The sequence below is a fragment of the Acipenser ruthenus genome, unplaced genomic scaffold (assembly GCF_902713425.1).
Source record: "Acipenser ruthenus unplaced genomic scaffold, fAciRut3.2 maternal haplotype, whole genome shotgun sequence".
Lineage (NCBI taxonomy): Eukaryota > Metazoa > Chordata > Actinopteri > Acipenseriformes > Acipenseridae > Acipenser > Acipenser ruthenus.
The window spans coordinates 1-22483 of record NW_026707680.1 but is presented as its reverse complement, the minus strand read 5'-3'; the positions used below and the strand labels follow the sequence as shown (position 1 = coordinate 22483).

The 22483-nt window shown below is 37.5% G+C and overlaps 1 protein-coding gene across 1 annotated transcript; it reads right to left on the bottom strand.

Moving 5' to 3' along the window:
• Positions 1 to 247: 247 nt before the first annotated feature.
• On the bottom strand, positions 248 to 18171 carry LOC131728033 (adhesion G-protein coupled receptor F1-like). The gene is made up of 12 exons (XM_059019242.1): positions 18111 to 18171; positions 16977 to 17083; positions 16196 to 16259; positions 14894 to 15049; positions 14359 to 14523; positions 13864 to 13970; positions 8050 to 8111; positions 7340 to 7476; positions 3934 to 4115; positions 3215 to 3400; positions 1104 to 2438; positions 248 to 340 (listed from the first exon to the last, which is right to left on the bottom strand). The coding sequence occupies exons 1-12, from the start codon at positions 18169 to 18171 to the stop codon at positions 248 to 250; spliced, it is 2655 nt and encodes an 884-aa protein (XP_058875225.1).
• Between the last annotated feature and the right edge of the window lie 4312 nt (positions 18172 to 22483).

Below are 22483 nucleotides of genomic sequence, written 5' to 3'. Positions count from 1 at the left end.
ATAACCCTCTTTTGATTATAATTAAACAATTTAGTGTACTGTAGTAATAACATATGCATGATAATGCATGCTGGGATGTTCCCGGTAAACTTTACCACTTACCTCAATTGTAATGCAAACAGTTAGCAAGTAAAGCTTAAAAAAATGACCCAATAGACACACTAGTTTTCAAATAATGTATTTTAATAAATAATGATGTATTATGTGGCCAATTGAAATTGTTACTGAGCATTACATATCACCAATCCTAATTTCTCAACACTCGTTTAATAATATTAAAAAAGATTATGAAACCTACCTTACTGTCCAATAGGGTTCCAAAGACTAGAACAAAGAATCCCTAATAAAGAGAAAAAACATTAGCACACATTATTGATTCACTTGTTAATGCACTTGTTTTAGCCAGTTTATTTGAGGTCCTAAGGTATAGGTCCTGGTCTTTTTCCCTTTAATGTTCTTAATTAACTGTATGAACACAAAATAAAATAAATAAATTATTTTCAACAGTTAGTATATTAAATGTATATTTGTCTACTGTGTTTCCTGGATCCCTCTTGAAAAACAAGCTGGAGGTGCCAAATTAATGAGGTTTCCCTGATGTGAGTGTGTAAAATTTTAAATAAATACATAGATTAGTAATAGCATACCCCAATGCATATTTGTCCCTAAAATGCATTTAATAAAAAGTGGCCCTGATTTTTGTATGTATTTTACACTTTTGTTTGCCATCTGGTGGCAGGAAGAATGAAGTACAGCTGAAATGAAGGCTGACAGAAAACAAACAAACAAAAAAAAAACTGCAGCCTTGCGTTTTGTTGCACATTATTTCCGTAACCATGCAGCTCAGGGGCAGCTGAATCTGGCTGTGATTGTACTCTCCATTTAAGTCAGTGACTACAGAAATACATTCATCTCTATCTCATGCTAGAATTATTGGGATAAATAAGCATAAACTTTGTCTAAAATATTCAATTACTGATCAACCTAGTTATAGAAATATATACAATTGAGTTAATATTTCGCTATGCTGCAGTGTATTATATCTAAGAACTTCATCTCTGCACTCTACCATTCATTATGGATATAGTGTTTCATACAAATACCTGAAATGCATTGAGCACTGTGAACACAACATGGATTCCCTCGTTGTCAGGTGCAAGCAATGTTCCAATTCCAAATCCCCAGGTAAGACCAAGAAATGGTGTTAAGATGGCGATGCATCTAGCAACTACTTTTAAGGTGCTTGTTTCTTCAGCCCTAGACATGTCTCCAATAGTTCTTCTTAGCATCTTGACAATTACCACAATCAGTATGATCAAATTGATGGTAATTATGACCAGGGCAGGTATAACAAAAGCAAGAAGGACCATGGTGTTATCCCAGTTGAGCCAACATGCATCTGTTCTTGTGTAATTACTCTTAGGGGCAGTAACAGCTACCGAGATAACAGCAATAATAAGTGGGCAGCCATAGCCAAGGCAGAATGCAATTGCCAGCATTTGTGACTTGCCTAGGTCTTTGAAGACCAGGATTACTCGGAAGAAAAGCAGAATAGCTAAAGTTAACATCCAGAAGAATAAGGCCAGGTAGAAAAAGTGAGTAAAAAAAGTGGCTGCACTGCAGGCTGCTGTGTTTGCATTAATCGCAGCCCCTATGATGAACCATATATCAGCGATCAACAAAGATAAAGCGAGGTTCACAATTGAAACGTGTCGAATGTAAGAGGTTTTATTTTTGTTCACACTGTGCCATACAATTGCTTCAATAAGGAGGCACAAGACTAAGCTTCCTATGGAGATGCCCAATCCGATATAAGTAATGTAAGTACATATTTTACACGGGTCTTTGGGTGACATTAAGATTGAGAAGGAAGTCAAGTGTTCACATTGACAGCGAACGTTGTTTCCCAATATCACTGATGTACAGCCAGACGTATCCCATGATCCTGTGTTGTTGAAGAGAGTGAAGTTCCAAAAGACACACTCAGGTTTATCCAAAAAAGTGTTTTTCATTTCAAAGTCCAAGGAAACCTTTTTAATTACGCTATTCACTACTGTCGTCAACACAATGCCATTTACTTTTCCTTTTGTTGTGTTGTTTCTGAGTGGGAGGATGTCTGAAATGTTTAAGTAAGCAATGCTAACGATAACAGGAAGAGTGCTTAGTTCTGATGAAGGAATAGATACACTACCATGGACTGTATTATTAAATTTAAAGCTCTCATTGTATGCAATGTCATTGTTAGTTATTTTAATCGCATTCAATTTAATGTTGTTTGTTTCTAGTTTGAAAAAAGAATTTGTAGAGAATGACGTAGCGAAAAGTTCCACTGACTGCAATAAACGAGAGCTGGTACTATCAGCATTTTGATTATTTAAGGCATCCCAGGATTTTATTGATTCCGATCCTATTATATTGTTCACTGTTCCAATAAATCCCTACAACAAAGAAGAAAAGGTAAACAATATTAAATAGCACTCCAAATATCAACATTACTCTCATCTGATTGCAACAGCAACAAGTCTATTTATATATAGCAACAACTGAGAAGTAAATGGGTCATGATGGTAAAAGGCACTTATACCAGGCCAAAACAGTGCCTGATTATGGGAAGCAAAGTAGAGGCAAAAAAAGTAATGTAATGCATCAACAAGCATGAAATTGAATCAATTGAATCGCTATAATAATTACTATTTGTTGAAAATAAAGAAGCTACAGCAATGCGTACATTGTAGGAAATAACTAGGCTAATTGTAATTGAAAACAACACACTTTCTAATTGTGTATTAGGAGAATATATATATATATATATATATATATATATATATATATATATATATATATATATATATATATAGAGATATATATATATAGAGATATATATATATATATATATATATATATATATATATATATATATATATATATATATAGAGATATATATATATATATATATATATATATATATATATATATATATATATATATAATTTCTATTTTAGTCTGTACAGCACACAATCACATAAGCAAAAAATATTTAATCAATGTAATGTAAATATTTCAAAATAGAGTTAGCACATTATCACATTTCCTCAAGATGAGGTCCTATAGTACTGTACTGTGTCAGAACTGCCTGGTACAGTAAGTGCAAATTAATGTGACATCTGATAACCTGCTAACTATTTTTTTTCTCAGTTAGTGAATGGAAACTTACCCCCAATTCAGCCTCAGTAATGGTGACATTTTTAGCAGTGTTTGAAAAGATTGTCAATATATCAACCACTGAGGAAATGGTTGCAGCTGATGAAGTTATATTGTTTTTAAACACTGTTGAAGTATTATTTAGCTGTTCAATTAAGATGGGTAGCTCAGTTACTGGTTCTGGGCTGTTTGTCAGATTCTGTTGTAAAGGGAAAATAAACAATAGTAGTAAACAATAATAATAAATAACTAAACAATAATAAAATAACTAAGTGGTAAACATTCTGAACCTGTGATAAAATATATTATAACATGATTGAGAAATTCCACCAAAGAACTTTGAACACGTTCCTCAGAATGTAAGACATTACAATACTGTTTTAGTTTAGGCGTTTTGCCTGGACCCTAACATTACAACACACTGATTGATTCCTGTGTGTTATTATGGTTCTGAAATAAGTGTCATAGATTTATTTCAGAAATAATAGAAATACAACCCTATTTTACTTGTATTTTTCATTGTAAACATAGCCAGAGAGAGAGAGAGAGAGAGAGAGAGAGAGAGAGAGAGAGAGAGTTTTCATAACTATTAAACAGCACTACTGCTTGCCCAAAGAAAACCTGGGCCCAACACAATACTCAGCTGTAGCTCACTATTTGAATTAGCAACTTCAAATTGAATAGAGCTTATTATATAAGTGTGTTTATATGTTTTGAAAAAAGGGACATTACCTGAGCGTTAGACAGAATGTTATTGATTTCTTTTAATACACATGTGTTCTCTATGATACACCATTCCCCATTTTTGCATTGTACATTGATATTTCCAATCTGTTGTGCTGGGCATGCTGTTTTAATTATGTCAAGGTCCTGTCCAACACCGTAGTCCGAGTTATTACATAACCCTTGAAATCCTGGTTTAAACAAAGAAGAACAGGGTCAAACATTTCCTCACAGTAGGGTTTTTTTTTTTTTTTTTTTTTTTTGGACAACAGTAAAATATTGTAAATATTAAAACAGTTCTGCTTTGTTCCTAGTTAACCAACCATGCTCAAGAAAATGTCAATCAACATAAAAGGACCCCCTTGTAAACAAGGCCTTGGTCTGAATGGATAACTCTCCTGGTTAAATAAATTAAATACAAAAAATGTTCCATTTGAACTTGTTAGTTGGGCTTGCGAAGCAAGAGTCCCCACTTTAAATCTTCGACATACTTCTTCTTCTTCTTCTTCTTCTTCGGCACGCTACTCCTCTTACACCGTTTAAGCTAGAAATGCCGTTCAAACTTTAAAACGGGTAGACCAGTCTGGAATAGTGTGCTTGTATACAACTTTTAAGAAAAAACTATTAAGATTTTTGTCCTTTTTTGTCCATCTTCATTCACTTTAATGGGACTTTTTTCAACATTCTAAAGCTCCCCATTGTTTAAAAACTCCCAGACTTCCAACATTCTATTTACTGTAAACGATGTAACTTTCGACACAAATCAGCTACTTTGACCACTTTCCCAACAAGTAAGACAAAAAGTTAGAGGGTATGACATGTTCCTCTACTCTGCTATTCAAATATGAAATCAAAACAGAAATAACTTTTACCAATCAAGAGGTACACCTGTTTTAGTAACCGTACCAACTACGTTTCCTGTGAACATTTAGAAATAACTGCCGTTTTGACCACTTTCCCAACAAGCTAGACAAATACTTAGAGCAAATGAAATCTTCATCTACTTCTCAGCTATTCAATTATTCAAATCAAAACAGGAATGGCGTCTACGAATCAAGAGGTACAGCTGTTTTAGTAACCGCATCAATTTCAAATTATAGCACATTCTAAGCATGAGGCAATTAGTAAACAATGTGACTTTTGACACAAATCAGCTACTTTGACCACTTTCCCAACAAGTTAGACAAAAAGGTAGACAAATCTGAAATCAGTTCAAATATCTTCTACCAATCAAACGGTACATGTCTGATGAAATGTGTGATCTAACTGCCCCACAGTCCAAAGTAATAAGGTTGATATAGTAGTCTATCAAAGTAATCAGACCAATTTTACTAAATTTAACTTTGACTGTATGTAACTGCTTTGCTTTAAAAAGTAAAACTTTTTAAACTTCTTCCACTACCACAAAAATGCTTTTAAAGAGCTAAAGCAAGCCCCACAACTTTACTTGTAAAGTTACCATCGAGTTGAACTTGTTGTCCAAAGGGCATGGCCGTAAATTGAAATATTCCGCGAGATGTCCTGAAAGCAGTGTACTCTCGAGACTTGGCAGCTAAGGGAATCTGCCAATATCACTTGCTGAGATCCAAGGTGGTGATGTATCGGGCCTTCCCCAGTCGCTCAATCAAGTCTTCTATGTAAGGCATTGGGTACGGATCAAAGTCAAGATTGAGACAGACCACAAACCGTTATTAGCCTTACTAGGATCGAAAGCTTTGGACAAGCTTCCACTGAGAATCCAACGGTTTCGCCTCAAGTTAATTAGGTTTTCGTTCCACATTGTGCATGTCCCAGGAAAAGTGTCACAGGGTGACTACAGTCCGCACTCACATATCTGACCCTTGATTTTGTTGGTACTACATTTTGAACAGAAGACGTATTTTAATTCAGAACGATATGATTCTCAAAATATCACTTGCCAAAATAGACAACTGTGGACATGTGGACTGTAATACAGTAGAAACTGTTAAATCTGATATGTATTGTAGCAGTATGTCAAATTCCCCATTAACGACCCAACAGCAAAATTAAATTAAAATGTTATCCATACACAGAACTCGGTAAAACATAAAAGGCAATGCAATTTAGCAAAAAAAAAACCAAAAAAAAACACAACAGTTTCCAGAATTAAAACAGTATCCAAAGTCAGTCTTCAAAATGGCAGAATATAGTGCTCGATAAGGCCCTAATGTCACAGTTCACTTGCAAATGAAAATGCACAATAAAGACAAACTGATAATCAAATCAATTGTAACATTGAAGAGAAGGGCTATGTATATAAAAAAAAAAAAACTGGTGACAGAGTCAGAAATCGCGTGTGACGGTTAAGTGCATTAGATTGTTCAAATATATATAATGGAAATTGATTTGTTTAAAACGCGACTGACGTGTATCCGAGTGTCGTATATTCCAGTGCCGACTGTATTTAATTCACAAGCCCAGTTTCTGACCGTAATTTATTTATGTATGTTTAAAGCACGATTTACTTTATTTTTATAAACTGTGTGGAAAGCACATCTCACTTTTGTTTTATTTGAGGTAAGAGATAGTGCCACAGGCACACAAGAGTTAATGGCAGAAGCATACGTCACTAGGATGGATGTGCAGGGGTAAGAGACTAGAGACCAGTGAGACGAGAGTGTCAGGTGCTGGAGCAGAGTATTAGGAGGTACAGGTAATGAAGTGCATGTTTATTCACACCCCTGTGTCGACCTCCTTTTACACACACACACACACACACACACACACACACACACACACACACACACACACACACACACACACACACACACACACACACACACACACACACACACACACACACACACACACACACACACACACACACACACACACACACACACACACACACACACACGAGGAGGCTGTGTGGTCCAGTGGTTAAAGAAAAGGGCTTGTAACCAGGAGGTCCCCGGTTCAAATCCCACCTCAGCCACTGACTCATTGTGTGACCCTGAGCAAGTCACTTCACCTCCTTGTGCTCCGTCTTTCGGGTGAGACGTAGTTGTAAGTGACTCTGCAGCTGATGCATAGTTCACACACACCCTAGTCTCTGTAAGTCGCCTTGGATAAAGGCATCTGCTAAATAAACTCATTATTAATAAATACAGTGCTTAGATTACAGCAATGGAATATTAGCCTACATGCAAATGTGCTGTTGGGTTCAGTTCTCATCTATGCTCGTTGCACATGTTACATTTACAGATGTCTGACATTAGCCAGGTGGGTGGTTCCAGGTACTGTTGTGAGTCCTATCTCCTCTATTTCATTAAACACATTCTGATTTGCTTTGAACACATTTTGAACATCTGGAAAAGGTAAATACACACTGCATGATTTGCTGTATAAGTAGCACTTAGTCAGTGTTCACCGATACTAATAATTATGTTCTTACCGGTAAAAGATGCTGCGTTAACGTTATAGCCTTTCTCAAGAAGAGATGATGTTATTTTGTTGTTTCCTGCCTGCAAGATGGAGGATGATAATGTCCCAGTTGTTGCTATCTCATAGTCTACAATAACACTGCCGCTTCTGCATCAATGAAAACAGACATTTCTAAAGAAAGGAACTGATGGCAATGGGAAGTACCAACGGTTGTTAAAAGTACATTAATCATATGCAATTTAATTATTATAATTATATTATTCCTGTGGATGAGAGAATAAAGTGGAAACTCCAAAAGATGGAGTCCTTCATGCTGTTAATTAATGTAGAATAAGTTACAGGAAACATAATTGTTTGGGAGTGGTGATACATTTTCTTTGGAAATAAAACAACAAGAAAAAAAGATGTTTAAACTGCACATTTTTATACTGAAGAGTGTCATTAAAGTTTGGCAGTGTCTGAGTCACTGTTCAGGTAAGCAAGGTATTCTACATCGTCTGCTGTGGCACTAAAAGTAGTCAGTAGTTGTGCTATTTAAAATAACATAGGAGAAAACCGAAGTTGAAATAATAGATATGCACACAAAATATGCATAGGTCTAGAATTACCATTTTGTTTATGTAACTGCTTCAGTATAAGTGGTGATGCCCCAACTCCTCAGCTAAACAGAAGATATATTTAGGTTACTACAACTACAACTACTAATAATAAACAACTTACCTGAAACCTGTGACTGCTACTGTCTGAATACCCATTACAGTTCCAGAATAACTCTGAATTATCTGAAAAGAGGAATTCCATTGGAAATAAAGCATGTGTATAGAACTAGTAGTCATTATATAAAGTAATTGAGATTCATTGAACAAAATTATTATCTTGATATTTTACCTCAGATATAGGGCCATATTCGCACAGCATTTATCACAGTGCAAAGTTAATGAAAAATAAACTTCTAATTACAGAACTAGCAAGATCCAACTATGTATATACAGGAGTGTTATTGTTTCCTTCCCATTTTTGTTATGTTCGTGTTGTTATTCAGAAGTTATAATTAGGTTTGCTAATATTCGACTTTTTTTTGACAACTCGACGATTAATATCAATGTTTATTTTAGTTTTTGTTTGATTTTTATTTTTCATTTCATCAGAGAATGGGTGAAATCGACCTTTATGCTTATAAAAAAAATGTATGCCATTGAAAAACGTCTCATTTAACTAAACCACTGTATCATATTCAAGATGCAACAAAACCATGGCTACCAACATTCTAATTAAAATAACGTTTGGTCACGGCGGATCCTACACAAATTTAAAAATTGTCTCCAATAAACCGTAGAAAATGCAACATATAAAAGTGTATTACACAGACTTTTATAGCATTTATTTACGAGTAAAAATAATATGCACAGAACAAAACATTAGGTAGCTGAATAGAACTAACTTGCACTTATTATTCGGAGTCTGAGCTGCACCCCTCTCCTTCAGCACAGCCGGACTCTGAGTCACTGGAAGGCAAGGCAGACGGGCCCGCTTCATCCTGCCGCAGACTTCAGCTGTTGGCCAGGGTATTGTGCATAATATTCATTAAGTGTTTTCCTCTTGCACCCCATTTTCAAATCAAACTGGTAACTGTCACCGTATACCTAAAGCAAAAGCTCACCTACACCTTAACCAGATAATTTCAAAGTAGGCGCTGTGAATGACATAAGCGCTGTAGCTAGCAAATGGAAGTGCATAGTCGGTGCAGGTCTTGATGATTCACAATCACTTTAACGAATGAGAGCATTCTAGCGCTGCTTCAGTCGACAAGATCTGCCAGAACACAGTGAAACTACACGACTAACGGACCACTGAGATGACTGAGAGACAGCGACCCCCAGCCATTCAGAGCGGAACGGAGACAGGACAGACAGCAAGTATAAAAAAACTATACAAACCAGAGATGATTTCAAAATGATTATTTTTGGTAAGAAAATAATAAAAAAAAAAGAGTGAGTGATTTTACCGACATTTATCCTATATAAATGTATTTCAGTCTAACTGTTTTTTGGGGGGGGGAATTCGATGTTTAACGTTTTACCGATTAATATCTTAAAGTAGCACGCCCAGTTATAATCAAATCAGTCAATCCACAGTTTATGTTTTTTTTTTTTTTCCGTCTTTGAGTTAGCAAACACCTACTCTGTCTTACCAGCAAAGCAAATGAAATTCGATTCACAGTTGCTTTTCACTAGATCTGGCGTAATAATGTACAGCCACTCTGGCTGATCTAACTTATCTTTTATTCATCCTTGGGCTGGCAACTAGAATTGAACAGCATATTTTTTTTAGTACCTTTGTGACGGAAATATAATGAGTTCTGGTTGTAAATCTCCCTCTCGACCTGTGAGGATACAAAGTAGCGAAAGGGAAAGGCTTTGGACAGGTTGTCCTGACAGTTCATTCCCTGGGTCGGGAAGTCAATCAGCCTGGAAAAAGACGAGACTCCAGTGCGAGAATGCATTGACCTGGAGAGGTATGACACAGGCCCGTTTTTTGGGATGGAACCGCATAACAGTCCCGCGTTTTGATTGGTTGATGTCTGTCACATGAATATGTCGTCACACGAGTGCTTGCAGGAATTTTTAACATTATGATCAGTGAGAGAGATCTGCTTTCCACAACCTTTCCTAATGTGGTATTACGCTGTACTGATATAACAAACTATGGGTGATTACTTTAAAAGTCGAAACATCTGGGTTCAGATAGGCAGAAGCAGGGAAAAAAAGAAACTTCGTCAAACACAACCACCAGAAATCCAGACAGCCAACACATTTGAGCCACTTCAACATTTAGATGACCAAAACCAACATCAAGAGAATGAAAGAAACAACACCCAGGACCCTATAAACAGTGCTGACCAGGCAGCAAAAAGAAGGGAGGTCATGATTGTTGGGGACTCCATACTGAGAAACACAGCAAGTTCAGTTCGCAGTTTGGACCCCCTTACTACAACAGTGTACTGCCTTCCAGGAGCCTCAGTCAAGCACATCACTGAGAATGTGGACAGGCTCCTAGAACGAACAGGAGATGACCCGGTAGTAGTCATCCACATTGGTACAAACAACATTGGAAGAGACAGGCCAAGATCCCTGCAAAACAAATTCAGAGAGCTAGGAAGGAAATTAAAAGACAAGACCAAAACTGTGGTATTTTCTGGGATACTGCCGGCGCCTTGCAAAGGACCATATGGACAGCTGGAAATACAAAATCAAAATGCATGGCTGAAATCGTGGTGCACACAGGAAGGCTTCACCTTTCTTGAACATTGGAGCACTTTCTACAACAAGGACTATCTATACAGGTGGGACGGACTGCACTTAAACAGAAAGGGACCCAATCTACTCGGAGAAAGGATCCTTCAGGATGTCCAGAAGCATTTAAACTAGAAAGGCAGGGGGGAGAAAACAAAAAAACAGAAGGGAGACTACATCAAAACAAGGGCAACAACTCAGGTAAGACCACTATTAAATGTATTTATCTTAATGCTAGAAGTCTCAGAAACAAAATGTTAGAACTTGAAGCTACTGCACTAACAAGTAACTACGATGTGATAGGTGTTACAGAAACTTGGTTGTCTGAGAGTGATGGAGACGAATATAATATTAGTGGGTACACACTGTATAGGAAAGACAGGCAGGACAGAAGAGGCAGAGGGGTAACGCTATACATAAGAAATAGCCTTGAAGCCCAGGTGTTAAATCAGGACAAAGAAAACAATTGCTATGAAAGAATTGCTACGAAACTGGGCATATTACATTCAGGCTGGTCTAGCACCCTTCGAACGGTGGTTGTAGGTGCTCTGGTTCGAGAGATATGACTGAAAATGTGTTTTTTAACACTGCCATAGACATGAATGGGGCTGAATACCCGAAAATATATTTTGCAAAGAATTGCTACAGTGGGTGTATGCGTGCAGGGGTTGCATGGTGGTGAGTGCATGTAGGGGTTGCATGGTAGTGTGTGCATGTAGGGGTTGCATATTGGTGTGTGCATGTAGGGGTTGCATGGTGGTGTGTGCATGTAGGGGTTGCATGGTGGTGTGTGCGTGCAGGGGTCACATGGTGGGTGTATACATGTAGGGGTTGCATGGTGGTGTGTGCGTGCAGGGGTCACATGGTGGGTGTATACATGTAGGGGTTCCATGGTGGTGTATGCGTACAGGGGTTCCATGGTGGTGTGTGTGTGCAGGGGTTGCATGGTGGTACACATGTGTGGAGGGGAATTGGAGTTCAGGTTTTGCACAAAAGAGGGGCGGGGAAAAGACTGGGAAGGGTAGGGTAAAAGAAAAATTACTACAATCATTTATTTTCACTTTCGACTTCCAGTCTCCTTACCTTCACTTTATGATTTTATTTTGTGATTATTTAATTATTGTCAAAATAAACGGCCTTCTTCTACTCACAGTTGCAGTCTCATTTCTGTCCAAAAAGAACCTGAAACACTACAATATATTGATGGACGTTACATAAGAAAATGAGATGTCCTTTTTTCGGAATACCATGTTCCTTCCCAAAATGTGTTTTAATATTAGTCTTTAATAAAGGAAAATGACTGCTTTAATTAATTTTAATGTATCTATTTCAGTGCAATGTAGTTTCTTCATGTAATAAGAAATACGTTTTTTTAACATTTACATTTTATTTGTTTTTTCATAAAAAAAAAAAAAAAGATTTCTGGGGAGAGTAAAAATACATTAACTTTGATTCATGTACTAAGGGTTACTCTCAAATGAATTCACGATCCAGTTTATGGTAAACTGCATGGATGACTTAGAAACTCGGCTGTCAGCTGAGTCCCCAAAACTGGGCAGAATTCGAAAATGCAAAGCGGCCCAGAATTTGGGACGTTATCTAAAAACCAAGGTGGCCCAGAATTTGGGACGTTATCTAAAAACCAAAGCAGCCCAGAATTTGGGACGTTATCTAAAAACCAAAGCGGACCAGAATTTGGGACGTTATCTAAAAACCAAAGCAGCCCAGAATTTGGGACGTTATCTAAAAACCAAAGCGGCCCAGAATTTGGGACATTATCTGCAAACCAAGTCGGCCCAGAATTTGGGACATTATCTGAAAAGCAAAGTGGCCCAGAATTTGCGACGTAAATGAAAACAGGGGCAGTCTATATGTAAAACTGTGATTACATTAGAGATAAACTAATGTATCCTCTAACAAAACTGCAATAGTGTATACATTTTATATTAAAATATATCGCAAAACCGATTATAGATATATGCTACTTGAAAGAAAAAAGTACACCACCACAGAAAGCCAATTCTTACATTCGTGCATAACATGATAATTTATATAAAGTAATCACCCAGAGTTTGTTATATCAATACAGTGTAATACCACGTTATATTTTAATGGAAAGGTTGTGGAAAGCAGATCACGCGCTCTCTCTGATCACAATGTTTAAAATGCCTGCAAGCTTTTCCACTCGTCTGACGACATATTCATGTGACAGACATGGACCAATCAAAACGCGAGACTGTTATGCGGTTCCATCCCAAAAACCGGGCCTGTGTCATATCTCAACCTGGAAGGTAAACGAGGTAGCAGCTGTAGGCAATAGAATCAGGTGCAATCTTTTACCAAGGGGTCATGCATAATCGCATAAAAGGGGCTGGAGTATTGTAACTCTTTTCCTTCGCTTGGGATTTGACGTGGAAACTGGAAGGACCAGGAGATTGCCCAAAATAATTAAAAGAAAAGAGTTTGTGAGTGTTTTGTTTGTTTGTCTGTTTAGTAATTGTCTGTGTTCGTTATCACTAGACGGCTAAACACAAATCCGGAGCTGTCACCGAGGGCCAGCACGAAACCGGATCACCACTGCACTACCGTCACGAATAAACATTGTTATCAGCACCTGTTTCACTAAAAGCACGTATTATATAGTACTTCACCACAAGCACTGAGAGCACTCACTTTGGAACAGCGATCATGTGTGTCTAATTGTGTGTGTTTGTACCGTGTCTATTATTTGCAGGACTGCAACCCTTCGTTTCATTACTGTGCAATACACATTGTTGTGTATTGCCAGCTCTTTATTATTTACCAGTGGGTCATCAGACCATTGGATTATACACCATTAAATCAATCATTCTCACTAGTACTTTGTTGTCTGTGTGTTCTTGGGATTACTGTATCCGCACTGCATCTGCTATACACCTGCTACCACTTACCACTTTGCCACAACCTTAAACACACATATCAAGATAAAGAAAATAAAACACAATGTGAGTCTTTACAATAAATCCATGTGCTGTACTTATGAACTTTTAATGCTTGAAGCTTCTTTCATTTTTCTAGTATGTGATGAATACTTTGTGATATGGTTTCTTAGAGATCTGCCCTTGGAGATCAATCCAACAGATGCTTTGAGCCTCACAAGCTTTCATAGACATAAACATCCAAAGAAAGCGAGTAATGTGTGCTGCGTATGCAGCTCAAGCACATAACAAAACACACACAAAAAAAAAAAAAAACCACTCACTGCCTCTTCAATGTCACTTTTGTACTGGTTATATTCCGGGGATGATATATTATTTAGAGCAGGTACAAATTCTTTATCCATCGAAAAACTCATTTTTAGAACAAAAACTGTAAAACAAGAACATTTTCAGTAAAATTTCTAAAATTAAGATTACCAATCTATAATCTGAACCATGTGTTGTAAGGACCCCATCTGTAACATTAACATTCTGTTCAACATTAAGAGGATATGGTATTTTCTTAAACAGTCATACTTTTCTCTTTCCAGTTTGACACAAGTCTAAAATCCTCATGAAAAAAACTTTTTTGTTTTTGATTGTGTTTTATTTTGGAAGTGTGAATAAAGTATAAATTACCTAGATTACTTTTGTTTTAATTGCAAAGTAGCACTATATATTTAAAACTCAGTATAAAACCTTTGCCAATGTAGGTTAAGAGAACCTGAAGTGTAGCGCAAAACAATAAGATTAAAAGCTTTGTAGCATATATTTCTTACAAGATTTTGCCAGGCAATAGAGTCCATCTGGTGAAGCCACTTGGATGCAATCACAGGTGATAGCATATTCTCCTGAGCAAGATCTGTATTTGTTGCAGATTGTAGAAGACCAGGCATAATCTTTTTCACACTCGCACTGTGTGTATTCACCATTTTGAGTGCAAGCTAAAATTTTTTTTAAAAAAACCAGTTACACACATTCCAACTTCATTTTAAGAATTAAAAAAAGAATAATAATATAAAAACATGTAATGACAGGCTTTTTTTTACAAAGTAATTTTAATCTAAAGAAAACTGGTTGGATCGTTTCATGATCTCTTTTGTTCCACCACAATGGAAGCATTTTCACTTGTCAGGCAAATTCTTACCAGCAGCCACAGTAACCCCGTATATTGAGGACCTTTAATAAAATTAAACAAGTTGTGTGGCTAGAGTACCTGTAGCTAGCAAAATACTTGAAAATAAATGTCTATGGCAAAAAAGTTCTTGACATATAGAAAATCCACTTGTATAATGACTCTGCCAGCGTACTTACTTGTTGTAAGGACCCCATCTGTAACATTAACATTTTGTTCAACATTAAGAGGATATGGTATTTTCTTCAAGAATTGTTTCAGTCCATCTAGATAGGATTCATCAGGAATAGTGACAAACACCTCAATATCGATAACATATTCCTGAAGAGAAGTTGCTGTAAAGAGGAACAATCGAATTAATACAAAATAACAGGTGTTTGTAACATTTAAATAGTTGTTAGCAAGGATCATTATTTTCAACAATGAGTCAATGGCCGGGTTTCCAGGCAGTTTAGAAAGCTGATACTCTCTCTGATTTATGTGACATACCCGGGCTGCCAGATGTTTCTTTGCCAAATTTTGGAAGTGACCAGCAAAAAGAGTAGTCTCTGTATTACATATCAACAGTGGCGCCATGTCAAATTGGTACTCGGACAAAAACATTTAAATACACCCTCCTGTATTTTAATATTAATTAGGTTATTTGCATGTGGAAGATTTCTCTGGCTAAAACAAAGATAACTACGCGGAAACACACGCAACCCGAAAGTACTACCGAAACAGAGTGAGAAAAAGGTGAGACTAATTTGTCTTTTTCCATGGAAGCTGCCCCAATGTTATGGACTCTGTTATTTAATGTCAGATCCTTGCGGTGAATGGCGATGGAGTCACAGCCTCACTTGAATTCTTCTTCTTATTTATTTCTTAGCAGATGCCCTTATCCAGGGCGACTTACAAGATATCAGATTATTTTTACATACAATTACCCATTTATACAGTTGGGATTTTACTGGAGCAATGTAGGTAAAGTACCTTGCTCAAGGGTACAGCAGCAGTGTCCTCCACTGGGGATTGAACCCATAACCCTTCGGTCAAGAGTCCAGAGCCCTAACCACTACTCCACACTGCTGCCTTACAAATAAATCCCACTATTTTGCAACCACTCTCAGCTACTTACACAATGGAATTTAAATACAGCATTAGAGGTAACTAGACCTCACTTTTTTTTCTTCTTCTCAAAGCCTGCTGTATACAGGATACATCCAGAAGCTTAACCTAATGCGTTACCAGACTGGCAGGCCATTAAAAATTATCTAGTGGCAGAAAACAAGTTAAATGAAGTAAAACTTAAAACGAATGCTGAATTTAGTAGGTTTACAGAACAAAGTAATGTACTTAAACAATATTAATGTTGTACTTAAGAGTTTGTTTGTGTAAGTTAGGCAGACCAAAAGACAGCATTTTGTGAGTTTTCGGTAAGAAAATATGAAATGTTATGGTTCCATATTAAACGTGCTTAAGGACTAGAATAAATTGCTTACCTTCGCGTTTTTGCCTCAAAGGGGCATGGATTTGATATTCATGATTTACAGAGGTACTTCCTACCTAAGATTTAAAACATAAACATGCATGTATTTAGGAATAATCTAATTCAGGGTCTCTGAAACACAGTAGTTCTCAAACTTTTATTTTGTTTGGGAATCATTTATAATGGCTTTGGACTGGCACAACCCCCCTTATAGAAAAAAAAGCCATTTACAAATACATTTTAGACACATCAACATTGAGTTGTATAAACAGCACATGCAAAGCAATGCACACATGGTTGTTTTCTTAATAAGAGAGAGGATCACAATGCAATGCAGGCTTGCATGGTTCTGATATGGCCATTCTGGAAACCTTTCCTCCACCTGTCAGATGGTCCTGCACCTTAGCTTGAGAACTACAGCTCTAGCACATATGATTTATCTATAAAGATGCAATATTGATAATGAAATAAATAGACATGACGAACAAGATGTTGCTATTGTCCACGATAGCTATCATTGTAAGTTGTCCTTCCTGTAGTTTTAAATACGTTTCTCATTTTTCATTAATGCCAATGCAGTAGAACTTTTATTTTTAGTCGCCTACACTCTGTTTAGTGGGAGAATGATTCATTTCCAGTCCACACTAGGTTCTACTAGTAATATTTACAATAATTCTGAATAGGTATTCATGCTGTTTCTGAAATATTTGGATAACGCTAGTATTTGGCTTATTTTTATGGTACTGTATGCAATTATTTAATGGATTAAAAAAAGCTGTAAAATGGTTACTTACTGTTAAATTGTACTGGTCTTCATAGCCATGTAATACTTGTGCTTGTGAAAAGTTAACTAAAAGAAGCAGTATTATGGAATACAAATTCACTGCATGCATGGCCATTTCTGTTAAAAAAAACAAACAACACAACACAAATAATTATTTTAAAGTCAATTGGAAATTATAAAAAGAGAATATTCATCATAATAATTATCTGGAATACCCGCTTCCGACCCGCTGCAACACCGTCCTCTTACCCACGACCTGACCTGACCCGACCCGCTTTAATCAGACCTGCAACCCGACCCAAACCCGCAAGTTTTTGTCCTTTACCTACTGGCTGCGTCAATTGACCCCCACGCTCTCATATTCGAACACCAGTCTCTACCATTCTCCAAAGACTGAGTTTATACAATAGGCTATACAGTGGTAGCTTTCACTAGTGGTCTGGATATATTTTAACATTGTAACATTAACTATCTCTACTTACTTTACTATAAAATACCTGTATATTCATTTCGTGCCACCCGTCAATATGGAGCTACACCTGGGCTTTCACAGAGATGTAACAGTTTTGTGGCTGCCCCCCCCCCCCCCCCCCCTTTGTGGGGCATTAGAAGGGACCGCTAAACAAGAGGTGCTAGTTCTTGAGCAAGGAGAGCGGGCCACTTGTGCCACTGGAAAGTACTAGATGAACTGATAAGGCTTCGGTATGAAAACTAAGAGTAGAATTCTTTAAAGCACGACAGCATGGGGGTGAATTAACGGGGGCTTTCATTCTCCGGCTTCGGGAGTTGTTTTCCAGATGGCAGCGACAGGAATGTGGTGACGCCGCACAACGAGAGAAGATGCTGCGAGACCAGCTCATCTTCGGGCTAACCCAGAGACCTATCCAACAGGAACTGCAGCGACGGGTACGTCGAAACCCGCAAATTACGTTTCCGGAAGTGGTCGGAGAGGCCAAGATACTGGAGCAAGAGGGAGACAATATGGAGACTGAAGCAACGGCCTGCCCCTAGAACTGTCACCAATGGACCTGGAGGGCTGGAAGAACAATACCCGGGCAGAACTGGTTAAGGAACTACAAGGGTAACTTAGAGAACTGGGTAAGTCCCTCTGTGAGAAGTTATGTGGTCAACCTAATCAACCAACCATGGGTGTGGTCTCTGTCTTCCCTATCACCACTAGGGGGAAAGTTGAAGAAGGACGACATCGCCCCAGACCAGAGTTACAATTGGATGACCAGGGACGTTGACCAGGGACGTTGACCAGTGACGCTGTCTGTGTGAAGGGGACCCTTAACTCAAAAACCTGGGCTGGCTGTCGTGTGGAGATGGGTATAACTGCAGGCCGGAAGTGTGCTCTGTGGCGGCATCTCTGTGAGAGGACCGTCTCTGTGGGAGGCCTTGCGTGCGCAGCTTCAATCCATATTGACAAACTGATTAATATTGTTAAAACAAATTGCAAAGTCTTAAAACTAATTGGAAGGTATTTTATTCAAGCAACCTAGGCGTTATGCATTCATAGAGTAATGGATCCTACTATTAAAGTAATGTTAACAATTTGGAAACAATTAAAATAAATATATAAAAAGATTTGATTTATTAATAATCTATTTAATTTTTAATGCTGCACTGGGATTAGGCAAAAGCAGCCCCCCACCCCCTTACAATATCATATCAAAATCATATAATGCCCATTTGCCAACTATTTCTAAAATCAGCCTCCTATTTCAAAGTTTTTCATAAGCAGTACATTGTATGTGTGTAACAGGACAGGAAACAAAAAGAAAAGTGTTTTGTGCAAGGCACGGAATCTAGTTATATAAATTAGCTTCCCTCATTACTTTTTTGGGGCATTGCAGTGTTAAAATAATAGTTTCAGAAACTAGGACAAGTACTTTTCTTTAACTAATTTCACAACCTATTAAGTTTAATGCTGTATTTCAATTCGTTACAGTGTTTCAAACTATCGTTCTCAGGCAATCCAACCCATAAATTGTTTAAAATCTGCCAATAACGTCTTTCAGCTACGGAAACAAAGCAAGTACATTGTTTCAAGTTTTGCTGAGAGTCAATAACAATGTATTTGTTCATGTTTATCTGTTCAATCTATGTGTTCAACTCCACCAAACGGGCGTTTATCCACTTTTGTATTTACCAGTACACTAACTCCAATACAGATTCACATAGTACAGTACACACATAGCCAAGGTAGGACTGGAAGTTCAAAGGATTGTCCTTTTGATGCAGCAGTACTGCCAGTAGAGAAGCCTGGCTATAGATTTAGTATTTGTTTTGCGTGCAAGTTCAGAATGGTTGCAAAGTATTTCCCATGCTTCGGAACAGTTTAGAATTCTGGTATTTTTCCCTTGTGAAACACGAACACTCCAACACCATAGTTAAATTAAACGAGGATCTTTATTTGCATTATATCAGAGACAGTCCAATTATTGAGCGTGCAAACTATACCCGACAAATAAAGACAAAAACAAAGCATAGGAACAAAAGAAAATAAATGGATAAATCAAAGCTAATTTAAATACGCAGAATGTTACGTCGTTAGGTTGCCTGCTATAACCTACACTTAGTTATAATAAGTATCAATGTAGCAAACTAAAGCAACAACGAAGCAAAGTGTTACTTTCAATTCCATCTCGTCTTTAATCTCAACCCCCTCAGGGAGACTGAACAAGCTTTTTAACTTGTAAACCCCTTGTTAAGGTGGCGGCTATATCGAAAGGTACAACATCCTCTATATTAAAACATACGTATCCATCCCAACAATCATATCATTACAATCAATAACACATATACATGCACAGTTGAAGTTTTCCTTTAGTTCGCGAACTTAACAAAAGTGATGCATTATTTTAATATAAGTTTATAAAGTAGCACGGAACACTGCGTCCTGCAGTAATTCAGGGCAGCAGTGTGGAGTAGTGGTTAGGGCTCTGGACTCTTGACCGGAGGGTCGTTGGTTCAATCCCTGGCGGGGGACACTGCTGCTGTACCCTTGAGCAAGGTACTTTACCTAGATTGCTCCAGTAAAAACCCAACTGTATAAATGGGTAATTGTATGTAAAAATAATGTGATATCTTGTAACAATTGTAAGTCGCCCTGGATAAGGGCATCTGCTAAAAAATAAATAATAATAATTCAAAGAATTTATTAAGACTGTATCTGTGGCAATCAGATTAACTGTCAGTTTGTTTATCTTTAATAATGGGTAAATTATGTTGCATTTTCAGTCCTATAAAATACCTAGTGCACACGCAGCACTAATAAAAGTGTCTCTCTTGGTTTTATGTGACTGCTGTTGTTGATATTGCTGTCGTGGATACCTCACAAAAGGTAAATTGAGTGACTAAGTAATTTATTACATTATCAGTTAGAAGTGTATTACATTATCAGGCAGGTCAGAGTTATTACATTATCAATGAAAAGTGATTACATTATTGGGCAGAAATTTTTATTACATTATCAGTTGAGTTATTACATTACTGGAAGATTATTACATTAATGGTTGTTACAGTCATAGTTCTGATGAATTCTTCATAATCATCTAAATGTAGATCTACAACAATCCTTGCGACAAGAATGTTGAATCCTGGATACGGTCAGCTGCTTGCAGTTGTTTAAAATGCATTTTGTTTAACACTGAAACAACTGATTGTATTCGGGATTCAATATTCTGACTGTAAGGATTGTGGTTAATACATTTTTAAAAAGCACATTAAGCACTTACAACCCTATAAAATACATAAATAAATAATATAAGTTTTAGCTCAGAATAAAAAAAAAAAACATAAATAAAAACACGCACGCAAGGCCGCCACAGAGCATGCCTCTGGCCTGCAGTTATATCCTCTTGGGTCATAGTGTGAGAGAATGTTCGTAGAAGTGGGGGGCATTTTTGATGCAGATCTATCATTTGAAACTCAAATTAGGAAAATGATTAAAGTATAATTTTATCGTTTGAGAAATATAGCTAAACGTAGACCTATTATTTCTGTACCTGATGCTGAGAGGCTAATGCATGCCTTTGTTTCATCAAGAATTGACTGTAATGCACTTTTTTCTGGGATTCCAAAACACCTGGTATCTGGCTTACAGCTCATCCAAAATGCCGCCATAACTAAAACCAGCAAAAGAACATATTGCCCCATATCTTGGCCTCTTTGCACTGGCTCCTTGTACAGTTTAGAATACATTTTAAGACTTTACTTTTAACTTATAAATCCCTGAATGGATAAGCACCCAGTTATTTACAGTTACTGACCCCGTACACTACTAGGGGCTGTTCGTTATTCTAGGGTGAACAGACATGGTATGGGAGGAAGGGCTTTTTCTTGTAAGGCTCCAACACTATGGAACTCTCTGCCTTATTCTGTCAGAGAAGCTATGACTCTTACTGCCTTTAAATCAAGACTGAAAACACATTTTTACAAACTAGCCTTCTTATCATAGTTTTTTATTATACAGTATAACTGCTTTTTTGTTGTCCTTTCTAATTTCAAATTGTATTAATGTTCCTACTATGTTGTTTGTATTCTTTTTATATGAACTGGCTTTCTTTCTGTTAACTTCGTGTAAAGCACCTCGAGGTCCATGTTACATAAGGTACTATATAAATGTGAATAAATAAATAAATACATACATATGGGGCCCTATTTTCATACCCGACTATGGGGTTCAGCGTGCATGTGGCAAAGCGCCCCGCCCCTGTGTGCATTTGTGTTCTGTGTTGTATGTTGCGTGTGTGTGTAAATGTTGGTGTATAGATTGGTACACGGGATATAAACGGGTCTGTGTTTCACGTATATTTAAAAGGTGTATATTTGTATTTAGGCACGGGATTGCACATCACGCACGTGCATTTAAAATATAATATGTGAACACGGGGTTTCACGTAATTAATTCACGTGCTGGGATTCAAGTGAATAATTAATTAGTAATTGAATCCCAGCACAACAGTATAAATAGGCACATTTTTAGTCAGTTAGGGGTTGGGTGTTCGGAAGAGGAGAACGGGTGAGAGAGAGAGGAGAAACTAAATAGTGTTAAATAATAATAATAGTTGTTTGTACTCACCGTGTTTGTTTGTCTCCGTGCACCGTTTGTTAAGTGTTTAGTCGTTTTGTCTGTCTGTTTATTTTGGCGTCAAGTGCCGTGTCCTGTTTTGTATTCCATTGTTCAAACCTTTTATTTGTTATTAAACGCTGAGTGCAGCCATTGCACTCAGCTCATCACAACCACCGTGTCTTTGTTTGAATTCCTGTCTGGTCTGACGCCACCCACTCTGGCCGTCTTTGTGACACGTGGTGTCAGAAGTGGGATAGCCGCGCCTCCAAGCGTCAGACCAGGAGGGGTCTGGGAAAAAAAAAAAAAAAAAAAGGTCAATGGCAGAAGACGCCATCAAACTGCGGGGCTGGTTCCTAGAGAATGCTGGGCTGGAGGCCCAGTCTCTGCCCATAATCGTCCGGGCCCTGTGGATGATGGACAGTGAGAGATGGGAGGCCTAT

Excerpts from the sequence above, each read along its gene's own strand:
- LOC131728033 (XM_059019242.1), bottom strand. The coding sequence starts at position 18,171 with ATGTCGTCCTTCTTCAACTTTCCCCCTAGTGGTGATAGGGAAGACAGA. Across the intron at positions 15,050-16,195 it reads TTTGAGGCAAAAACGCGAAG|CAACTTCTCTTCAGGAATAT; the intron begins GTAAGCAATTTA and ends TCCTCTTTACAG. Across the intron at positions 4,116-7,339 it reads TAACGCAGCATCTTTTACCG|GATTTCAAGGGTTATGTAAT; the intron begins GTAAGAACATAA and ends TGTTTAAACCAG.